The sequence below is a fragment of the Thermobia domestica genome, chromosome 13 (assembly GCF_964235325.1).
Source record: "Thermobia domestica chromosome 13, izTheDome1.hap1.1, whole genome shotgun sequence".
Lineage (NCBI taxonomy): Eukaryota > Metazoa > Arthropoda > Insecta > Zygentoma > Lepismatidae > Thermobia > Thermobia domestica.
Genome location: NC_137466.1, coordinates 119,650,410 through 119,675,059, shown reverse-complemented (window position 1 = coordinate 119,675,059; position 24,650 = coordinate 119,650,410). Strand labels below are relative to the sequence as shown.

Genomic DNA, 24,650 nt, shown 5'->3' with positions numbered 1-24,650 from the left:
ATTACAGTCACCAATTGTTTTTAAATTTTAAATAGACTCTCCGCTTGCTTTCACTCTTACGTATATGCATTCCATCATCACACCACGCTCACAAAAGGGTTGTAAATGTGATGGGCTGCTCTGTACGTGTTGACAGCTGTTCTTGTTGAAGTTCCAGCAATGTGACGCTTTAAACAAAATCAAAGAATAAACTTTTGCTATTGAAAATACAAGAATATAGTTGTATATAACTCATTCTCCCAATCAGATATTTGCATTTCTTTTTATCTTATTTTCTTATAGCAAAAATTAGCTACTGAAACACGCAAAACTACTACTTTCCAAAGTGTACCAAGGAAGATGGGGGATTTGAAACTCTTCTTCACAGTTATTACGTTAACGCAGAATAAAATCAAATTCCAATTTATTTTCAAGTCTTTTAATACTTATAATCTCCGACTTTACCTATGGGTGATGTTTTCCTGCGCAAATGAACTGAGTCTTTGTAAGAAAAGCGAATAGCTTATGAAAACATAGGGTACTTTGTAATAATGCTATAATGGTAAAATCCTACCTTCTATATCGTGAGAACTTGAATGAAATTTTGGAACTGATTTTCCTATTTCAACATTCTTCTTTAACACAAACGAAATAGAAAATGTCTAATATTGTTATTTGCAGTAACGTACGTTCAGCTGTAACACTTCTTAAAAAATCGCGGTAATGTGTTTTGGAGTAGCTAACTTCAGTTTAGAAAATGTACTTGATACGCTGTAACTAGGAACTACATAATTTATATGGTTTACCCAACATTGTTAGAGTCGTCAAGTCTAGGAGGCTTAGGTGGGCGAGTCATGTAGCTAGAATGGAAGAAAGTAGAAACGCTTTCAAAGTCTTGGCTGGAAGACAAATCAGAAAACGACCATTAGGAAGACCTAGGCGCAGATGGGAGGACAATATTAAGATGGATCTCTCAGAGATTGGAATACAAAGTAGAAACTGGATGCAGTTAGCTAAGGATAGAAGTCAGTGGAGAGCTTTTGTGAACGCGGCATTGAACCTCCGAGTTCAATAGGCCATAGAGTTAGTTAGTTAGTTAACTTGATACGCTGAGACGTGATTCTCTCAACGAATTTCAAAGTGACAAAAGTGAAAACATGTGTGGTATTATACTGGCTGATTTATAAATTTGTTCGCTAATATTTATTGTATCTTTTCTATACGTTTCAGGTATATATTGCTAGATTTTTTGATAGATATACCCTTCATCGTTTTCAAAAATATTCACTCAGCTTATTAGTATAGTGCGTCATTTAATGTCAAAGTGATGTTTTAATTATCGATCACCATAGATCTCTAACAGGATGCGAAGTCCTTTGGAAGAGTGATTACCCTTACTTAATATTTTTGGAAGAAAATGTTCTTCCACTAATAACTTACTGGGAGTGAATAAAAGGTCACTGTTGTCACCAGTCCGCAAATTATCTACAGTAATTCGTATGTAATTAACATGTGTTTCATATCTTATGATAAAGCCAAGACTCCCCACAGTATGTCAGTCACGGTCCTAGTAGTTAACAGGGTAATAATTGTCGCTAACTGCACTAACACATTCCTGACATCACAATATGTAGCTAGCATGCAAGTAATGTACAGACGATTCGAAGACTTGGGGAATGCAATTTGTGTAATTAATGGATAAACTGGTGGTTAGTTATATCCTTAATCTTACATAGCTTTTCAATTATGAATGTTCAAACATGTAAACTCTCTATGTCGAAACATTCCAGTATGAAGATTTTTTTCCTCACTTGTTTCCTCCTCGGTTTGATTTATAATTTCATATACTGGTGATACGCACATTGCACCAAGCAACCTTAGGAAGAGCACCCAATGCTATTGATCTTAGTCCCGTTTCTCCATTTTACCACAGAAAAAAATCTCTTTTTTCTATACACTTTATAAAAGCATTGAGGTTATTATTTACATTTTAGTCTATTCAATATTGTGCCATCAATATTTTACTCCTAATTTCTTTAACTTGAAAATATTACATAAGATGAATGTATGTGCGCTTACATGTTTTATTTTCTAAGAATATTTTATAAGACTTCAAACAGTTAATTCAAAATTTTTGCAAGTGGAAGATAAATATTTCCTGACTTTTCAGTTAAAACAGCGATGCCAGCCTGAAACGTTATAAACTCTCATTTCGAGAGGCACAAATTCCCATTTTACTCTTAAATTTCCTACTATACTAACAACAAAATTTTCTAAACTTAGAAAACTTGAACAATGAAATTTGTGTATATCAGTCATTTTCTTCTATATATGAATGAATTATTCAAAAATTTCAATCGTCTACGTTTATCAAATAGCTTATGACACAAGTATTTTCCTTAATTGAAAGAGACAATTGACAATGCTCATGAAAATAAGTACATTTCGTTGTGAATTTAGTATTTGCATCACGCTTCTCCTGAACGTAATAAAACTGGATAAACTTCGTTCTTAAGTCATTGCGTATAGAACGAGTTGAAGTTGGACGTTTCTCGTGTTATTTTCTTTCGTTAAATCTGCTTTTTCTTTCATTTTTAATTTTTTAATACCGGAGTATAATTAACGTTCCTCTGCATTGGTTTTCTGAGATTCACAAGTCGCTTCATGAATCACTTTAACATACATTTTTATAGTAACAAAATTCGACAATTAGCATTAATTTCAAGTTTATTGTAGACTCATTTGTCTACTTCTCGCCTATAGACAATTTCGTTGGCGACAATAAAATAGATGTATGAAAAATCCCATAAATCCTGGCAACTTTTATGAAAATTTCCTTTATCCCATTTCGAGAAATCATTGTCAGAAAACTCCACAATATGAGATTTATCCCACGGGTTGGCATCATTGCGTTAAGGACACCTAATGAAAGTTTCAAACCATTCTGCCATCTTATTGGTGTAATGCTTAATTAACTGACGTTGCCTATACATATACGCAATCTAAATACATTTGTAACAAGCGGAACAGAGTTGATTAACCGAATTCAGAAGTTTCCGGCGTGGAAAGCTATGGAACATAGTCTATGTTGCCGAGTCAAGCCTGCCTCAGCTCCAAATGCAGTAATCTTTATTCTACAGACGAAAGGCAACTTGCTAACCAAATTTAATCTACATCCGGCCAATAGTTACCAAGTTATAAAGTACTACATATACATACACTTGGAGTGAAGTTATAATCTTCCGCATGTTCACTCTGGGAGCAGATAAAGGAGCGTTTCTCCCAGGCACACTCTCCCGTAGTTGGTAAACCACCTCCTGGAGTTAAGATGTTAAGATAAATTAAATAGCAATAACAGGTAACTCTTGTGTAGAGCAGCCGGTTAGCAAATAGCGTTCCAGTGCAGCCACCTAACATTTTTTTTTTTTTTTTGGTTCCCTGTACAGTAATTTTTAGAAGAAAGTTTAAATATAGTTCGAGACAAATGACTTGAATTATAGCTAAATTATAACGTAACAAACCGTTATAAAGCCAAATGAAGAAAGCAGTAGCTAAGAGAACGTTGAGCGTTGTCCTACTTTATAACTTCCTGTAATTTCAGTATCTCTGACCATCCACCAAACGCTAGAGCGCAACCCCCAAATTTAACATTACCCTCCAAAATTTGCCATTATTCCCTCCAAATTTACCTTTCTGCATCCCAATGTTACCATTCTGCCCCACAAATGTACCTTTCAGCTTCTAAATTAAACATTAGCTAGTTTATTTGTACCATTTACAATGAAAAATTATGTTTCTCGAATAAACTCTCATTGGGTAACCTGCGTCTTAAAATCCTTCAATGCGCATCACTAACCTCAGACAAGTCATTGATGTCGAACTATGAAAGTATATTCGAAAAATAAAAGAAGGAAAGTAAAAAAGTAAAAACATACTGATCGAAAGAGTTAAGAAATTTTATTTTTTGATTGCTTCACTGGACATTACAAATTGTGGAAACTTGTTTTCAAGATCATAACTCGAACCTGAAATCCTCAAAATGTTGGGAGTCCGTCGTCTTAACCTGAAGAATGCTGATCTCTATAAACTTTCGACGGAAAGCCATATTTAAAATTTTTGCCAGCCCAAGCCATTTAAACAAATGTCTCTTTCTCAATAACAATAAATTCTGGTGAATAAAATTTGTGATACTGAAGTCAACTATCAAACTGGAAGTGATAAATACTATTAAAATTGTAAAACAAATTCCAGTTCCATATCTACAAGAGCGTACATAATTCATTTTTTAAATTTCCAGAATTGAAGTACGTAAAATCTGATCATAGAAATTGTCAACCCTAAAAACTTGCCACCTTGGGCCATCGTCCACGCATAAATTAGCACTGAATATATTAGAATTTTGTACGTTTAAGAAAGAATGTAAGAATATAAATTCGAAAGAACAAACCTGTGGAAGTCCTGCTTGAAGTCCACTGGCTTTAGAAGAGATTGTGAGCAGAGTTGTGACTCCTAGAGTGACTCGAGCAGGGATTGCTTCAACGTCCAGCCAGAAGGAAACCCAGGAAATAACCACTACCAAAATGGAAGGAAGATAGCTCTGTACAAGATGATAACCAATGGCTCTTCTTAAGTGGAATTCGGCCACTAGGCAACTGTATTCACCTGTAAACATTCAGAATAAACAATGTATCATTAAAAAGTATAATGTATCAATACACATAATCTAATATAATAGGGCCTACCAAAGTCTAGAAAAACCGAAATGACCTCACAGGATAAGAAGACGTCAAGATTATTGTTTCTCCATAACTGCTTTTATTCAGAGTTGGTTGCAAAATCATAGTCAGGGGATACTAAACTTGAAAGAAACTAAATAACAGTTTATGTAATAATGCAAATGAATTGTGTGTTTGTTCCTTACACATGACAACTTTATGGGATAAACTTTATGACCACTTTGTGCTTTTACATATACATATTTTACAATCTCTAGGTTACATATTTTTGTGATGAAAATCATATGAACTCCTAGCACAAAAATTCCTCTGAATTAGTGGTGTATACAGTATAAACTTTTAAATAATTTCATATACTTTAAGCGCTCATAAATCTGATCTCCATGAAAATGCAAATTGTGTTTCTGCCAGTAGTTACTTATTGTATAGTGTAAAGTTGAAAGACTTTCAGAGGTTTGCCTCTCCCAGCACAAGAAATATAAACCAAAAGAGGAAGTTGAAACTGGCATTTATTTCTTTACCACATTAAGAGAGATGCATGATGGTTTCATTTCTTGTATAACTACATTTGTACTACCACTATTCAACCTAAATTACCTTGTTGTTTTAGAACGTTAAGTGCTCAGCTGTCTAACATTATCGGGACAGTGATATATCATTTCAGGCTGATGGGTATGATATAAATACTGCCACGAGATGTTATCTTTATTTTTATTTATTTATTTATTGCAATTTAATGTCCCACAATAAAGGATCAAGGCTAAGGAAGACAGTAATGATGATAATGAATGAAAGAATTGAATAAAGAAAGTGTGAAAAACCGGAGGAACTCCGAGAAAACCCTTACGGACACAGTGTTTGTTCACCACAAAGCCCACTTGGAGCAAGTTGGGGCCACCAGTTTTAAAAACTGGGAAAGAATAGAAAACAAACGATTGTGATATTAAACTTTTATTCTAGAATGTGATTAAAGGTGAAAGAATCAGAAATTTCCGCAATGATCACGTACAACATTTATAGGATTAACCTGTCAAAATGGTAAATGGAACGGGAGGATGTATTGCGTTTCAATATTTATTATCCAAAAAGAAAGAAAAAATGGAGAAAAAGAAAAGAAGTTAGGAAGAGACTATATAGTAAAGACGGTATTTCAGTAAGAGGTAGAAGAGTTAAGTGTAGATTCGTTTTGAAGAGAATATGAATTTATGGCGGACTCTGAAAATAAAATAAACAGACAATGATGTAATTTGAAGGAATGCTGTAAAAACCTGCGATTAAAATACAAGAAATTGCAAAAGGGTGACAATCCAATGATACAAGTAAAACAAAGAAAATCGATCAAACATAGAAAGAAGGACGAAAGAAATTAAGTGATCACTTTATAGGTATCTAGATACAGTGGCGGATCCAGGGGGCAATCGCCCCCCTTCCAGAAGAAGAAACTTTCTTATTTTATATATATAAATAAAACCCATTTAGGAGTTTGGAGCTCTTAAAAGTAGCTCTAAGTAGCAGTATTACAATCCAACCCCCCAGAAGTCCGTCCTGGATCCGCATCTGTCTGGATAGCATTATAAGCAAAGAACTGAAGTCTGAAGAAAGAGAAACACGACGACAGAAGGCTTTGGGAATAAGAGAAGCACTAATTTTTGCCCGTTAAGTATTTATGGAAATGATTTGTTCAATGTTTTCTGTGGATTTACACTCTAGCAAGCAGATACGTAAATATACGAAAGAGAGCTGTAAAAGTCACTAGAAACATCAAAAATGTGGGTGTGGAGAACAACTAAGAAAAGTATCTACCTGGAACGAGAAACCAACATTAAGAATTGTTTTCGAAAGTAGTACATAGAAGAAAAACAGGCGCATAGCTGAAGAAAAGAGGAAAGTAAACAGGTTAGGATCTTTTATTTGACAACCAATTGGATTCTGAGAAATGTGATAGGAGGTTTTTTAATATATGGGAAAAGAGAGAGAAAAACAAGGTTGATGGATATTGTTTGTAAAAGGTCAACTTCTCATCGAAGAGAAAGAAATTAACTGAGAACTTTGCATGGAAGCTTTTAAATTTTTTTAAGCAGTAAGTAATTACTTACTGTTCTTTAAGTCGCAGAGGTATAGTTAGCTACTATTGAATTCATACTTGACTTACGTAACCAGAATTCTTCCTTTCTAAAATTCATTCATGATTCATGCCCTCTGGTAGAGTTATTAATGAAACATTTTCGTTATTATTAATAGTAATTCCTCGAGTAGACTGTGGTTTATGATTTTTTCTCCAACACAAAGTAGTTATTCTGTTGTTCTTGAAATATATATTTTTGAAATATCGAAATTGTTACAGCAAAGAAAACATGTTTGATCTGGAACTCAATTTTGCGAACATGTCTATTTTTGCTGGATTGATTTATTAAAACTCCTTGATGGACCACCATCAGTTTTGGCCTGGATGTAGAGGATTGAAAGTTAGGAATCGAGTTGAAGGCGATCCATTTAGTTGATCCAAAGATATCACCGGAGAAAACACACCGCTACTTTCCCTCTTTCTCAGGAGAGCAAAAACAAAATTAGATTTTTCGTTCGCATATTTGAGTGCATGTCCAGTAATATATTTTTGTTACATGTTGTCATGTTTACCTACCATAGAGTAAATATTATTTTAATATTTTAAAGCAAAAAAAAAAGTTCTTCATATTACGAATTGTATTCAATAGTGCATTGTGTGATTTACGCCATTTTGTGTTTTAAAGAAAATGCATCAAACGTTCAATACGCCCTAGGAAGTAAGATATGTAAACAAGAGTTTCAATGTTTTGTTCTTTATATTGTACAACTATAAATACATTTTAACATTCAAACACGACATAATGTTTATCCAAAGCGAATATCACTCTATACCAATAAGTTAGAGTATGCCTCTGGAACAGGGAGTAGTGACATGTGTTTACAAACTAATTTAGTTGCGAGGCCGACGTAGATATGCAAAACTATCCTATGCTTATAATAGTATTATAATTTAATTATTATATAAAATATTGTACTTTAAGTTGACGAATAACAGAGAAACGTAATATCGTGAATGGAAACAATCGAAGTGGTTAACAAACAAAGAGCAAGAGACTTATCTCGACTTACGCCTGCTTGTCTTGAGGGAATACCTTTCAATATGTCGCTTACAACCAACAATTGACAATTATTTCCCCGGCACAGATTGCAATTCACTTACGTCTGTTTGTCTGTTTGCAACATGAAAGAAACAGCCCTTTGAGAAGCAATCTACAGGTGATAGCTCAAAATTGGCATTTTTAGGCTTACACCACTTTGTTTTCGACCGGCGATATAGGCAATCAAAAATCTGTTTCCCATGTATTCCTACGGATATGATTAAGAATAGGAGTATGCTTCCTTGATAAACTACCTACAGTGTTGTTGAATTAACTGGTTAGTATAATTCTTAGGATGTAAAATACTAATCTGTCAATGAAATAAAAAGCATTTCTACTAAACTCTTTCGTGTCTGACATCGTTACCTGTAATTTAATAAGTAGTGAGGATGTTAAAAATGTTTGTATTGACAATGGCATTCATACAAAGATATTGGAATTATCACAGCCCTGGTACTTGTTATTATTATCATATACCATGCAGAAATTCAAATAGTACGTTACACTTTTCTATACGCTATATATGGAACAAACCTTAGCTGGTGTTGCGACAATAATTTTAGTCTCTTGGTTAGTATCACTGGCACCACATTAATAAATTTTCCGTTACTAGTGCTCCTCTACATATTCACATCCAGAGATGTTCAGCTTGTTTCAGTTACAAAACTTAATGTCATTTTACGGAGGAAAGCTTTCAAGAAAAAGTTTGGAGAAAACATGTGAATCTCATTGGGCAATCTCTTAACAGTTCTTTAGTTTAAAGTATGGAGTCTACACTTCATAGGTTTGATTGCTTTTTATTTACGTTCTTTGTCAGCATAGGAGCCATATAAAACGAGACCTACAGTTTAAAGCGAGACATGAAATGTAAATGGAATCGACTATGGGGCCTCGTGTACCGAAAGCACATTTGCTACCCATTAGACTATAGAGAAGGATTTATACTTTCATTGGTGTAACTTCTAGGCCTCTGCATGTTATATGGAAGGACGGACACCGATAAACTCTATCCTGAGCATATTGGGTCATAAAACCTATAAATGTATTGCCATTTCTTCCTCAACACGACAAATATTACAATGATCATGTACCTAGGTAGATAAATAAATCAATAATAACATTATCTTAAATGCTTTTCGTTTAAATAAACAAATTGGAACAGTTTTTTTAAATATTAATATAATGTTTAATATCTCAATGTTCGTTAAAGATGAAGATGACTTTCTCTGTTTCTCAGTCTTTCAAAGAATAAATGGTTTATACTATATATATATTATAAGTATTTCCATACAAAATTCGAGTAACTAAAATGGAAGATACACTTTCGAGTTTCTAAAGTATGTGAAGATACCCAAAATATATTTCTACCTTCATCAACTTACCAATATGGAACTCTTCTTTACAGTGAGATGCTTTATAACCTTGTATACGAAATTGCGGCAATTGTAATCCCTTGTACATTTTCACAGGTGACGTTTTGTTCCACTGTAGAACAAGTTCAGAAGTTGTTTTGGAGAACGAGGCAATTTCCATGGAGCAGATCTGGTCGTCGAGTGGAAACTTGTAAAGATCCATCATACAGGAGAACTTAAGCTTCAACCTGACAGCGAAAACGAAATAGAAAATGTATTAACACATTCGCCGCAATAGACGAAGTGTGTCTTTCTCAGAGTTTAAACAGCTAGTAAGAACTAGAAACACACCATTTGATTGTTTTAATTATAATCAGAAAACCATGTTTTTCTGAAATATAATTGGAAAAAATATTATTCCTGAACTAGTAATACTATTTCGTTTTAATTTTATTGATGTGCGTGGGTTAAAATTTTGAAATCGACAATGGTAGTAACATTAAAATATTTTAAACACTACAATTATAATATTTTTATTACGTACTCTGTACAAGTTCAAATAGTGTATTATAAATAGTGGTATACTATTCAGTGTATCTCAAAAATATGTCTTAATTCAGAAGCGTTTTCCGCAGGCATAGAAGAGCATAAACTGCATGACAATTACTCATACGTCAGCAAATTCTTGGATTCTGAGTCATGAAATTATATCCAATAACACGTAGATTTTCACATAAGCCTAGGAGAAATAATCTAGATGTGCAACAAACGCTTAAACATAGTCTATGATCGGTGTATCATTGTCTCATTCGCAACCGTGATATGGTTTAAATTAGATAAGTGTGACGGCTATATTGTAGATTTTTATCATAATGTAGGCAAATATAATTAGTGTATATGATTATATCTGGACATTGACAAGTTAGTTTTCAAGGGGAATGCAAATTTTACCCATCTACCGTAGATTCTGTAGAGTAAATGCTGACTTAAGCTTATAGGTTTTCAGTCTTCCAGAAAAAGAACCAAGTGGTGTGTGTATTGACTAAAGTGTGAATGTACGTTAGTTCGTCATTTAAATACATAGTCAACATTCTAATCAATACTCAACATGTTCTGTTCTTTTCGCAGTGGATTAACATACTATAAGTTGACGTTATTTTTGTTTTAAGACATAACCTGAGAAACATAAAGTAATCGTTCAAGATTTAGGGAACTAAACCACATATATCTAACATCTCTCAGGATGACATTCTTAATATACTACTTAAGGATATTATTCGCTGAGCATATGATGAGTTTTACCCATCGCAACACAAGATGAATTTCTAATTAGTTATTATACTTGCCTTTCATTTTCGCATAACTGCTTCATAATGATGGAATCAGCTTTCGTCACTAATAATACTCTGGAAAAAATCATCATCTTCCTTACGAAATTTCTGAAGAATTTCTTCAGCTCTGTTTTGTCGCTGAATTTTGTGTTCAGCCGCCAATAATCACGGGCCTCAACGACAATGAATTTTAAGTAGCCTAATTTTGTAATCATTTTTTGTACTGCGCTTTGTTCAATAGCAAATATTGTTGCATTTGCACCCACAGTGACGCGCCTATCTTCTATTATGGTGTGGTTAGTTCTTTCCATACTGCGTTTCGTAGAGGAAGTTTCTGAGTGACAGGGGCGTCATTTCAGACTTCGCTTGGGAGGGGCCAGAGCACCACTGACATAAGAATCTCACGTTCTGTACTAGTATATTAGTAGACAATCTATTAAAGCATATGTATTCCTCAAACTCTTGGGGGGGGGCAATTGCCCCCTCCTGCCCCCGACCGCTCCTATTCTGATCTTCAACGCTCGTACTTCCATTTTTAAAGAGTTTTTACCTAATTTATTAAAACACTATTAGAATCTGTATACACATTTTCAAAAATACGATGACGTCTATTTGAATTCAGACAGCAGGAACTCTTCCTTTACAGCACATTGCCGAAACGAAACATCACTGTGAGCCATTTTGAAATAAGTGCTTCCGTTCACACGATAGCAGCTAATGACGATTCATTACCTCGGCAATGTGATTATTTACGATCGTTTATGTATATATGGATATGTTCTGTTGCTGAAGACGTTTTTGCTTATTACTTTCAGTATGACCTCACAATAGAAAGGAAATAAATAAGACAATAGCGCTAACAATACTTTTATATTTATTATCGTTATACAAATGTGCCACATAACAAACAACGGAAGGAAAAGACTACTCGGGTTGCACAAGAAATCTATAGAAGGCAATTTGAAGGCAGAAAAATTCTATTTCCAGCCTAACTTTACTGATCTAAATGAGTTTTTTGATTTATTTAAAAATCACTACTTTTTCTCTAATTCAAAATGGATATTAAAGACATTATGTGCAATAGTTGAAGATTTCAAAAAATAATAGAACGTATTATCCATTTAAAAGCGTATCCAAAGAATTGTGACATCACAAATATGCAAGTGAAAATATTATTTTGTAACTTGAAAATTCATAATGCTTAATATAAGCCTATTCTCTAATCCAACTTTCCCAGAGCGGAAGAAAATGAGAAAGTTAAGCAACTATTTCAGTAGAGCAAGATCATCTTCAAACCTTTAAATCAGACATTTCCCTGATTAAATCTACGTGTTGGTTCTGAACTGGATTATGTGCTAGAATATCACTTTGTCCATTAATGGATCAATTATCTGAGTCATTACCATAGATAGGAACATAAAGTTATCATCGCAACGATTAGATCCATTAACATTCCACATAATACTTTAATGTTCTCAATTACACACTTCTATTACTACCAACGTGTGTGGTATGTGTGTTCTCATTTATCCCATATTACACAATATGAGCTTAAGTGAAAATTTGTCTGGTAGATTCAGATTATACCTTCTGTGCTAAAAGTTTATTTTAATTAGATGTAACATTAAAGTTCCAAATAGCTTATTGGATATACTGCGCATACCATAGTAGAGTATTTTGCAAGAATAAAATACGTCGACTCAAGCAGAAATTGTTATTTAATGAACTGAAAATGATAGAGAAGGTTTTTAGTTATTCATCTGGTGTTTTTTTTTAACTCGTAAGAAGTCGCAAACTTGTACCTATTACTGAAATAATTTCAATGATTTATAACACACTTTTAAAATATTAACACATGCATTTTCTATGGTTAGTTTGCTTCTATTGTTTGTTTAACGTATGATTAAATTAACTTTGGTAAATAATAGTCAGATATAGCGCATTCAGTGCACTAGGAAATCGAATCCACGCTTTGATCATTTTGCACATATTTCATATTTAAGATCTTTATCTGAAATTCCTTTCAAGGATTCGTGTGAAAATATTATAACTCTTACTCGTATAATGTAAAGAACAGTGTTAACTTTTCCAAATGCTTAAAGTGTACCGTACAAGTTTTGTGTATCTAATTGCTCACAATTTTTGATGATTAAACTTCCTTGTTTCGAAAGCCCCATATGTGCAAGCAATCATAGACAACTTGTGTGGACATTTTTCAAACTACTATATGTAAATACATAATAGCAAAAAAGGCTGTACTACCTATTTTTAGGAATGTTTAAAATACTTATGGTTCTGGTAGAGATAATTATAGTACTAAGAAAATAGTGTACGAAATATGGACATTACTCATTTAATATTATGAACCACGGCAATTTCAAATGAAATTTAAAACGAATGAGAGAAAACTGTAAATTCAAATTTGCTATATAGCAACTCCTGGTTTTTAGTCTAGAAACTGTTTCAGACATTCAATATTACTTCCTATCTCCTACATAATAATTTTCCAACAGCTTGGAAACTGTACAATTAATACAAATATAGTTTTCTTGACACTTAAAAAAAATAATTCACTTTCGATTATACAGACAATAGAAAATCTACAGACTGAAGACTACCTTTGCTGACCAATGTACAAATATTGTCAAAGTAAACTCATGCCAATACTTCTGAAAGTAAATAACTTAAATACTGTGTTTAAACTCAAAATATTATGATCAAAACGCACTTACCGTAGCATGTAAAGAATTTTCCCATTCGGGTATACACGTATCAATACATTGGGGACTGTTACAAATTGAAATTCTGCTTCCTTTGCATTTGCAAAAAATACCTAAGAAAAATAACAATTTGTAATAGTTGTTATAGTATTATTTGTAATTCATACTCACTAATGCAAAAAGAGGTAAGATTTGGTAACCATTAATGAATATATTAACCAGTAACTATTAATATATCATAGAAATTTAACTTGGCATTCTGTTTTCTGCTCTCTAGCAGATGAAACAGGAATTCACTTTTTTGTAGAACACTCAAAAAAAAAAAAAAAACAGCATACATAATACAAAAGCATATTATCAAAGAACACAAGTGAGGAAATAGAAGAAGATTAACAACAGCTGTAAAAATCATGTTTTGATACGTAATAAGATCTTCTAATGGCTTCGTTTAGAATGACGATGAAGGTGATAGATGGTGAAGGATGATCCAAAAGTTTAGTTACTTTTGCAGATCGGATCATGGTACAGATTTATTTATTTATTGTCTCAATTACATGTGCCGATTTTGGACCGCTATAGCTCAGTGATATAGCGCTCACTTCTTGTGGGTGTGGTTCCTGGTTTGATCTCACCTTCTAGCAAGCTTTGTGGTAGACAAACATTGTGTGCGCGGGTTTAGTCCGGATTCTCCCGTTCCCTCTACCTTCTTCATTCCACTATTTTTCACTATCTTTATCACTATCTCTCTTAGTCTCGAAGCATAATTGTGAGATGTTAAACTCAACACAAATTGTTGGTTTTGTTTAAGTTAATTCTCTCTTACAGAATTGCCAATTATAGCAGACAATTTGACTCAAGAGCAAAGAAAGTGGATCTTAAAAAGAAGCACGGGAAGGCAGAAATGTAAAAATGAAAGATTAGCCCACTTATAAAAGAAAACTAGTAATGTTGAACAAATTAATCATACTAATATATATATATACCATGTAACTTTTTATAACTTTGCACATGACGTCACAGTTCTGGGATATTGCATGAGATATATATTTCGCTTACACATGTAATTTATTGAAATGAAGAACGTTAAGTAAGCCCAGTTAACTGTCAAAAATCGAAGAGTGAAAGTTTAAAATGGTACTTTGCAGTAATAACATTGTGCCTTTCAAAGCCCTCTTATCTCGTTTTTCAAATAGATAACAGTTATAAGCAGTGCTGCCAACAACGTTAACAATCTCACTAAATGTATTGCGAGAAGTCGATAGAAACCTTAATTGTAATGGAAATAATGCTAGTTTATTTGCTGTACGACATTTCAGAAGTCGCTAAATCCCTAGTTTAATAATGGTAAACAAAACAGATCTCTAAAATATATTATCAAATCGCTAAATTTAGCGACAAAATCTTTAAATTGGCAAACCAATTGTAAATTCTCTAGGTTATAACATTTCATTTATTTGGTCACTCGCGCCGCATATCAGTATGCGTTTTCGTTCCTATAGCAGATTTATGATTCAAAGTGAGAAAACCCATGCCTCATTGTCTTATCGTGTTCTCCTTCCCTTGCAAAGAAAAATAAATTGCGATGTGAGGTGTCAGAATTCAAAGTTGTTGACACGATCTCTTTAACACGTGCCAATGTGTTGTTGACAGGATCTCTTTGCGCGTGAAATATTTAAGTGTGTTTGAAGCATATTGTTTAGAAATCGTGTGTTGTGTTCTGTATCAAGTGAGTTATTAGTACAAAATGAAACGAGTTGGTGCACGTCGAACGTGTACTAATCATCCGGATTTTTTTTATTGTGTGTGTGGTAGATTTACACCCAAACCACAAATTAAGAAAATATATGACATTACAAAACTTGCTTCAAAACTTTCTTATTATTTGTACTTCGGTTATCGAATTGGTGACCAGGACAAGCCATGGGGTCGTTATCAGTGCTGCATAACTTGTACAGCAAATTTTAGGTTGTGGTTACATGGAAAACTAAAGGCCTTGCCGTTTGCTGTACCAATGATGTGGAGGATACCAACAAACCACCTTAATGATTATTACTTCTTCATGACTAAAATTTTAGTCATTTCTAGTAAAAGTAAACACATCATCCAGTATCCTGATATTCCTTCGGCCACACAACCTGTGCTTCATAGTGACGATTTAGCTGTACCCCTTGACACATGGACAGTGGAAGAAGATGAGTGAAATGAACCTGACGTTTCATTGGAGCCAGTGGCTTCTACGTCAAAAAATCCGGACTACGTATATACCAGTGCTGACAGTGATATACAATTAATAGAGCAGGAAAACTTAAATGATTTAGCACCGGACTTAAATTTGTCGAAAGAAGTATCCAAACTTCTAGGTTCTAGACTACAGCAATGGAAATTACTTGTCCTGGTACAAAAATGTCTAAGTTTTGACACAGACATCAATCCTTTGCACAATATCTTGCTATGGAGGAGAATATGTGTTTCTGTACAGACATTAAAGGTTTGATGGACAAAATAGGTGTTTTATACAGTCTAGATGAGTAGCGATTGTTTATCGATCCCTCAAAATTTAGTTTGAAAGCCGTATTACTTCATAATGATAATACTTTGCCATCAGTTCCGGAGTTCCATACTGTTGGCTTGCAAGAAACGGATGAAAATATGTATTTCATTTTCCGTGTTATAAAATACAAATATCATGATTGGAAAATATATGGTGACCTGAAAGTGACTGGATTGCTGCTTAAGATTACAAAAAGGTTTCACCAAATATTGTTTTTCTTTTGTGTTTGTGGGATAGTGGTGCAAGACAAACATTATGTGGGGCAATATATGAGAAGCGGGAAGAATTTATCCCAGGAGTATGCAACATAAAAGCAGAATCATTGGTTTCCTCTTATAAAATTCTTCATCCTCCCTTGCATATAAAACTTGGGTTGATGAAGAACTTCGTGAAGACACTCAACAAAGATGGTGACATTTCCACGTACCTGAAAATATGTTTCCTGAGATCACTTATGCAGAATTGGGGGAAGGAATTTTTATTGAGTCCCAAATCAGGAAAGTTATTTTGGACGAAACGTTTGAAAGTCCTTTAAAAGCGTCGCATACGTGTTTCTTGGAAAGAGAAAAGAAAAAAAATATGAAACATTTTTCGAAAGTTGTCAGAATCCTACAAAAATATGGGTTGCAGTATGTCCTTGAAAATTCACTTCCTCCATTCACGTCTAGACTTTGCCCCTGACAGTCTAGGAGACGTTAATGATGAACAAGGAAAAAGGTTTCATCAAGATATTTCCGTGATGGAGAAGAGATACCAAGGTCGTAAGGATTCTGCAATGATGGGAGACGATTTTTGGTTTCTTCTGAAAGTAAACAGACTTACAAGAGACAGCACAAACGCAAGCGTTTGTAAGGAAGGTAAGGTATAAGGTATCAATGGTGTAGATATAACCTGACAAACGTGGACACTTAATAATGAAATCATTATCAAAAGTTTGAATAGATATTTCTAAGGCCTTTTATAAACAACTCCGTGAACTCCAAACATTTTCAATTCTTCTCTACATCATTGTTATGTACGATTCCATGGATGTCAATTTACGTTAGTAAGCTGATTTAAAAAGGGAATTGCATCATTTTGTAAGTGTGTTAGAGGCGTGACAATGTAACAAGCTGTATCGAAATGTGTTAATGTGCGTATAATACAATAGGCATTCGATTACACTAGACAAAAGTGAAAATGTAACTGGAATGAAGTAAATGTTTGTTAACTATATCAACCACGACAAAGAAAACGACAACGAAAAACTCGAATTAGCTCTCGTTTCCAAGTTAAAGGGGGTGGCGTATTTAATTATAATTAGTATATTTTATTAGCATTCATTGTCAATTCCTTCCCATATAGACTTCGAAATTCCGCTGATATTAGACAGACTAAGTTTTGAACAGGCAATAATAGCTGTGTGTATTTTGTCGCTACATTTATCCCGGGCTCGAAGCAACAAGGGGTGAAGGGGAAGAGGAAGGTAGGAGTGGTGCATGTTTCATTTAAGCGTAGTTTCAGTCTGTTACAAGCTGGTCCTTGGTTTGATCCCAGTTCGCACCAAGTGAGCTTTGTGGTGGATAGTGTTCGTGGGTTTTCTCGGGGTTCCCTCGTTTCCTGACACTTTCGTCATTCCAACAGTTTTACTCATTTCTCATCATCACCGTCTCCTTTAGCCTAGCCGACATAAATGTGGGATGTAAAATTTAGATTTCATTTCATCTTCTGATACAAGCTGTTTTTATCTTTTTGTGTGCCGGAAGAATGTTTACTGAAGTGTAGTTAGTGCATGTGTTCATTGTAATTCCTTTGATTCAATATGTCCCGCAAACGCGCAAACAGTACTGATAATTTTTGCTGCATTTACAGACGGGCTACATTGAGTTCGCAAAGTTGGACAATATTGTCATATATTAGGGAGGTGGACATACTGTACTTTGGCTGTAAAATGTATGTTGGATATCTCGTGTCTCGAATCTTCATTTGTGGTTGAATGGTAAAAGATCTTCCATGGGCTCTGCTATACCTATGATCTGGCGAGAACCATCAAACCATGTGAATGATTGCTACTTTTGTATAACAACTTTATTAACACATGGTATTTCCAAGAAGAAACAATCTTCCTTGACACATCCTGATTTCTTTCCTGACAACTGTAGTACTGTAAGTGACGAGTACGGGGAATGCTTCCACCAGCAAATTTTGGACATGGAAATGAGATACCAGGAAAAATAGAGTGCATCAATGTTAGCCGATTACAGCTGGACACTAATCAGGGAATCACCAGCAGGAAAGTACAAACGCCAGGCAAAGCGGTTGCGCCTTCAGTGACCTTCCTCCGACAGATAACAGCAAGGTAAAAACAAGCATACGTTTATATAGGCAATAACGTAAAATTGCCATAACTTCAAAACTAGAGCTAATCTTGCATTTTCGTTATCAGCACACCCGAAAACAGCTTAGCTGTTTTCATGCCAGTTATAGAAAAAAAGTAAAATTTTGTTGGCTAATGCTATCCGACACAGTCAGCCCCTATTAACCCGAAATGTTTTGAATTTTGAGGAACATAACTAGATTGTTCTAGAAGCTTATCCTCCAAATTTGCAGTAAATCAGTTGAACAGCAGCTGAGAAATGTCCCGAAAACTGTGTCGGATAATCGAGGTTCTACTGCTTATAATGCGAATAATAAATCTGTTCATATCTGTTGAAACTGACGTGACAGGGCATTCTTATGGTGATTTTCGAAATCAGCATAACCGTTTCCTTAAGAATCGCTTATTTTGATCGCGGAGGTATAAAAAAAAGTTTTTATTTGTTGGGCAGTGTAATTTCAAGTCATACAAAATTATGTTTTCTTCATGCAAAATTGTGTCTAGCTTCTTTGTCGTCTAGAATTACAATGGCAACTATAGCACGGCCAACAAGAGATGGTCTCTGACGTTTCTTACCACATGCGGTGGGACATTGCAGCCCCTACTTTGATACCAGTGTTACCAACCACGATCACTATGCCTTTTACCATTAATTAAATTGCCACTACAGTTGCACCGGAAAAAACCTTAACACGCGACTAGTGGCAATGTCACTGCGAGCTGTCAGAGACGTTCTCTCACTGGACGCACTATAGCGCAGCTGATTGGGCTTACTTGCGATAAGTGTCAGGTATATACAGATTAGAAAATTGCCGATGCCCATTTTACCCGCCCTGGCCACATTATACTCCCTTCCGCTACTAATCGAATCTGAGGAGTATTATACAACATGGAATAAAATAACGTTGACATTATAAAAATAAACTAAAGGTAACAAAAAGCTTTCTAATGTACAAGGAAAAAATGGAGAGAATTAACTGTGTGAACTGAAAACCAATAAGATACTGCTGGGGATAGTAGGTACCACAGGTGTATCCACGGAGAGCAAATGGGGTATTTGGCCCCAAAACAAGTTCATGTTCCTCCTAAAAGGAGTTCGACTATTAGGTTTTTATTTAAATATGTTTAGTAAAGTAAATGATAAATACTTATAACAGAACAACTAGAAGTGCGCAGGGAAGAATAAAGTTTAATGACTATAAACCGGAAATTTAAAAAATGTAAAAAGTATTCCTATTTTTTCTTTTCGAAGCAGAACTGCAACACATATTCACTCATTTTTGATTACGAGTTTATATATCGAATTTCATGTCTCCAACCTAAGCGAGCACTCAGATTAAACATTTTCTGAATAAAAGTTGTAGGAGCCGAATTTTGAAAAGGCTGAAACACATTCTCGATTAATTTCAATTAGGAGTTTACGTACCAAATGTTTTACCTCCAACTTAAATGCATACTCACATGAACTTTTTCTGTATGAAGAATCGGACATTTGACTATTATAGAAATTGCCCCCTATCCGCATTAATTAGAAGCACAATTGTCGAAATGTATATTCTCTTATTTTCAATTAAGAGTTTAAATACCGAATTTCACACATTGAACTTGAGTGGATCCTGCTATAGGCAGTTTCACAATAAAGAGTAGAAATTTGTTATAGAAATTCCCCTCTTTATGTCCTGGTATACAGATATTCACTCCTATAGAGACAATACCATTCAACGTATCGAAAACAAATTTAAAACTTAAAGTTATTATAAATTCCCTATTTGGCAATTTTTTAAATTTTCTTCCCATTCCTAAAAATTAAAGTATTTAGTACAGAGTGAAAACTAAAATATATTATTTTCTCAAAAACAGCTCTAATGATTTCGTTTTACATTTAATAGATCGATGTTCTACTAACAACTCTATAATACAACATAAGTTTAGGTTTCTAGGAAAAATAAAGAAAGGGTAGTTGATTATTGGATATGAGATTTCCACACCATTTTTCAAAAACGATTCAGGTGATTTTGTTCATATCTCATTAATAGTTGTTGCATTAATAACCTAACAATATGGCATAACTTATTTGTCCTAATAATATTCATAAAGGGTAGTTTATTCTTGGAGGTGAGTTATTTAGAGTTGAGGGGAAAAAAGACTTATAATTTTGTTTATGTTTCATTAATAACTATAATATTTCGCAAACCACTGGTCACGAAAACATTTACATGGTGGTTTTCTTTTATTTTTATTATTACCGGTATTATTAACTATTATCTCAAATACTTCTCCTGTGATTTTGTTGATATAACATAAACAAATGTTTATAAATAATCCTAATACATAATAGTCATGTGTCCTCAATTGGTAGTTTACTTTTGAAGATGACTCTTCTTCGAACAAGAAGTGACTCTTCTTCTCCATAAACATAATTTTGTTCGTATTTCATAAATAAATGTTTCAGTAATAACTGCAACATAACATGTTTAGATTAATAAATTAGAGCAAGAAAGTTCAGCGCGGTGATCCACATCTCTTATTTACACACATAAAGGCGAAGCCAAACAAATAGTCTTCCTAAAATAGTATTGTTTTTCTTTTCCTATGAATAGTTTATTGGTTTATTTCCTACAAGTTGCGGTTCCAATTTTGGACAGTGTCAAAACCTGTGTTTCAACTGTAAATAATAGAAATAATAATAATAATTATAATATAATGATGATGTAATCTCTGCATGAAGTCTTACAAATTCCTTCACGTTCTGCACCAGGACTTTTAGTTCGCTTTCAGTATGTAAAAGTCCGACCTCTCTGAAAAAGTCTTGGCTCCTCAAGAGAAACTTGTTGGGTGCACCATGGTACGTACTTTTAGAGCAAGAATGGTTTGGACATTACTTAAGATATTATTGCACTATAAGAGACATTATAGAAAATATAGTGGAAGGCGAGGAAGAGGTGAGAAAGGAGTAATTGATAGACAAAAAAAAGTGAATTACTCTTATGTTAAAAAGCATGGAGGTTAACTGAGGACTCTTGGAATAAACTGACTAATTTTAATAGTGTTCCTCCATTACGCATACAGAATTACATTCTTTATATATATATATATATATATATATATATATATATATATATATATATATATATATATATATATATATATATATATATATATATATATATATATATGTGTGTGTGTGTGTGTGTGTGTGTGTACCTAGATATAATTTATGTAAATTGCTTAGTTTATTTGCTTTTAAGCTACTGGTTCAAAGAAAATTATGGTTCAGGAAGCATTTCTGCTTTCACGTATGCATAAAACAGATACAAGTATCTTTCTACACAAGTCAAATATTAATATCTTTATTGACTTTTACGAATCATGAAAATAAATCACAAAAACATGTCTAAATGATATTACTTAATGCATTATTGAGCTAATTAAAATGTACTTACTATATAAAATATGTATTACAGTTTAACGAAAATTCTGGAAAGAGCACCACTTGACGTATTTCTATGTTATATTTCTGTCTGAGAGTTTTCCTGAAGTCAAGTTTCTTTACAAATCTAACCTAATATAATTAAACGAGACCATTAAGCCAACAAAGAAAAGATGGGGTACTCATTTCCTTACCCTTCTAATTCTAAAGCTAATTTTGAAAGTTAGAAAATTGATAGGGGTTAAGTAGAAATGAAAAGGCGCATATAAAGTAGAATACCACATACACAAGAATTAATTAGTTATGACATTGCTACATAGTCACTTCCACATATTAATAAGTCTTATTTCTTTTTAAAGCAGTATGATATCTTGTAGTATAGAATGAGATGCCATTAATAAGAGTGTTTGACGCATTTCCATGATGCTTTTGAAACGTTTTAATTCTTGTTTTAAGCTGATAAAATGGCTTTGGTGTCAAAAGTTTGTCTCTCTGAACGTAAAGGTTGATGTTACTTTTACATTATTCGTTTTGCACCGCATTGAGTTTCACATTTTCACTTCTACTGAAACATGTTAAAGGAGAATTTTGTATTGGTAGAAAGAACTGTACAGAAAAAGTAGAGTCCGCCATTAAGCTTTTTTCCCGCCAGAGGAGAAGGAAGAAAGCATATCGCCGAGTCACGCCATGTTCAGTGATAAAGCTCCGTGTGTTTTCTAATCCCAGTGTCATGTGACTTCTCAGAGAATTTAAGGCTTGGAAAGGATCGTGAGGATTTAAGCCCTGAGGGGATTAAGAATAGCTTGTTATCTTTGAGAGGAGGCCCACGTACAAACGAAACCCATTTGAAGCTTTAATAAATGCTGCTGCCTTGTATTAAGAACAAACCGTTGCTATTAGGGAACAGCTCATTAAACTTCACGTAAAGGGACATGCACTTCAGAAGTAGAATAATGAATGAAAATTACGTTTAGAAAACTTCAAGATATCGTGATAATGGCAAGAATTAGTATTATAAGAGTGGATGCAATCCAACTTCTTTAAAGAATATACATAAGTTACTAAACTCAAAAGTTTGCAACCCTTAAATGTGACAAGATTTCACATTGTGTAACTGATATTTGATAACTTATACAGAGCAATCTAAATATTTTAAAAGGTTATTTAGTAACAAAATTAGTTTGAAGGTGTATTTTTTTAGTAACATTTTTTTAGAAAGAAACACTACCAGTGGAAGATGGAAAAATGTAACTTAACGACGAAGAATATTTATATTTTAACAAGTGAGTGTCTTTTCACAGTGTGAAACTAAGACTTCCAAATTATGCAAGTTCAATAATCAAACCTGAAGTACTGCATCTATAAGTATTGGTTGCAATACAGTGATAAGATCAAGAATAGAACCTGTTCCTCGCACGCTGAAGCCATATCGAAAACCTAGTACTCGCTATCACTTACCGCTTTCGTTCTATGACAATATACCTTGAAACCGGTATTAAAACTGAAATACTAAATTTGAACCACTTCCGGTTTTAGCACAGTGTTGTATATTGTCAAGATGTATTGTTTTGAGGCGCTGAATTCTTCGCGAGAAACCGCTTTTCGCTATATGTTCCAGTTTTCGTTCTATGGTGATAAACATTGAGACCGAAATTGACTTATTTGAACCACTTTTGGTTTGAATAGAGAGTATAGAACCTATTCTTGAGAAGTTGAATCTATTGCAAAAACCATATCTTGTTAGCATTTACTATTTTTGATCTACGGAAATCAGTATTGAAACCGGAAGTGAAAGTAAATTTGAACCACTTCCAGTTTTGGATAGTAATTATATGTTGTTTTGAGACACTGAATTTTTCTGCAAACAAATTTTCAAGGATTTTCGATATCTGTTACCGTTTTTGTTTTCTGGCGATAAACATTGAAACGGGAAATGACTAATTTGAACTACTTCCGAATTAAACATAGAGTTAACGAAGGAGATTGAACCTATCCTTGGAACGCTAAATCGATTGTGGAAAAACTCATATTCATATATCTTACCGTTTTAGCTCTGATATCTGTCGACAGACGGACGGACGGACAAAGTCGTTATATAAGCCTTCCGACACTTATACATAACATAATTTGGAAGTCTAAAAAATGCATATAATGTAATATGAATTACAGTAAGTGGCTGAAATCGTGACTTAGCTAGATTCAGGGTTGCCACGTTATGAGCAATTCTTAAGATTAGGAAAAAGAAAATATCTGTAGCAAATAATATTGCACTTAACAAAGAACTATTGAATACATTTTGGCGAGGTTTTCAATGATACATAGTCCAGAAATAAACTTGAAAAATGGCTACTTTTCGAGTTTCTTTGAAAAAACTCCTTTGGTTGATATTTTTATATTTGAGGGAAAACTCATAATTGTTACACATGTTGATTTCTGGTCTTTTTTTAAAAGAAAAATCTACGGGAGAGCGAATACCACCGTCTGGGATACCTCCGAACCCCCCTCTCAAAAGAAATCCTTCTTTTTATTTAAGTTCCACGTTCACATGGGGTACAAAAGCGAGGCATGGTGGCTCAGTGATAGATTGCTTAGCTCTGGTGCGTAGGGTCTCTGGTTCGATCCCCGGCTAAGTAAGTTTGTGTTGGACAACATCGTGTCTGCAGGTTTACCCTCGTTTCCTCCACATTCTCATTCCACCAGTTCTTCTAGTATCGTTCACTTGCTTTACCATCGTCCCCTTTGGCCTTACGGGCATAAACGTGGGACGTTTTACTGAAAAATTTAGTTTATATGAGGTGTAAAATCACATAAAAACTCGATTCCCCCCCAACCAAAACAAAACTATAATAATAAATAAAATACTGTACTTCTAATGCAACAATCTTGAGAGGGTCACGGCCTTCCAGCCGACTTGTGACGCTTATGACTTACAACAGGCGCACAGATGTTACAATCAACGTTCTAATAGGCCTATATTTGTCTCCTCGCACCCTGGAAATGTTATTCCAATTGATAATTTCCTCGGGCAAAT

At 34.0% G+C, this 24,650-nt stretch overlaps 1 protein-coding gene across 1 annotated transcript in view; it reads right to left on the bottom strand.

Annotated features, from left to right (window-relative positions):
- The window catches only part of LOC145668452 (glycine receptor subunit alpha-2-like), a 985,563-nt gene that overhangs the window by 17,628 nt on the left and 943,285 nt on the right, over window positions 1–24,650 (bottom strand). Inside the window, exons 6-8 of the mRNA XM_081736332.1 lie at window positions 13,295–13,395; window positions 9,262–9,479; window positions 4,427–4,641 (exon numbers count right to left, since the gene is read on the bottom strand). Of these exons, the coding sequence (XP_081592458.1) occupies window positions 4,427–4,641; window positions 9,262–9,479; window positions 13,295–13,395 (534 nt within the window). The remainder of the gene's footprint in view (window positions 1–4,426; window positions 4,642–9,261; window positions 9,480–13,294; window positions 13,396–24,650) is intronic.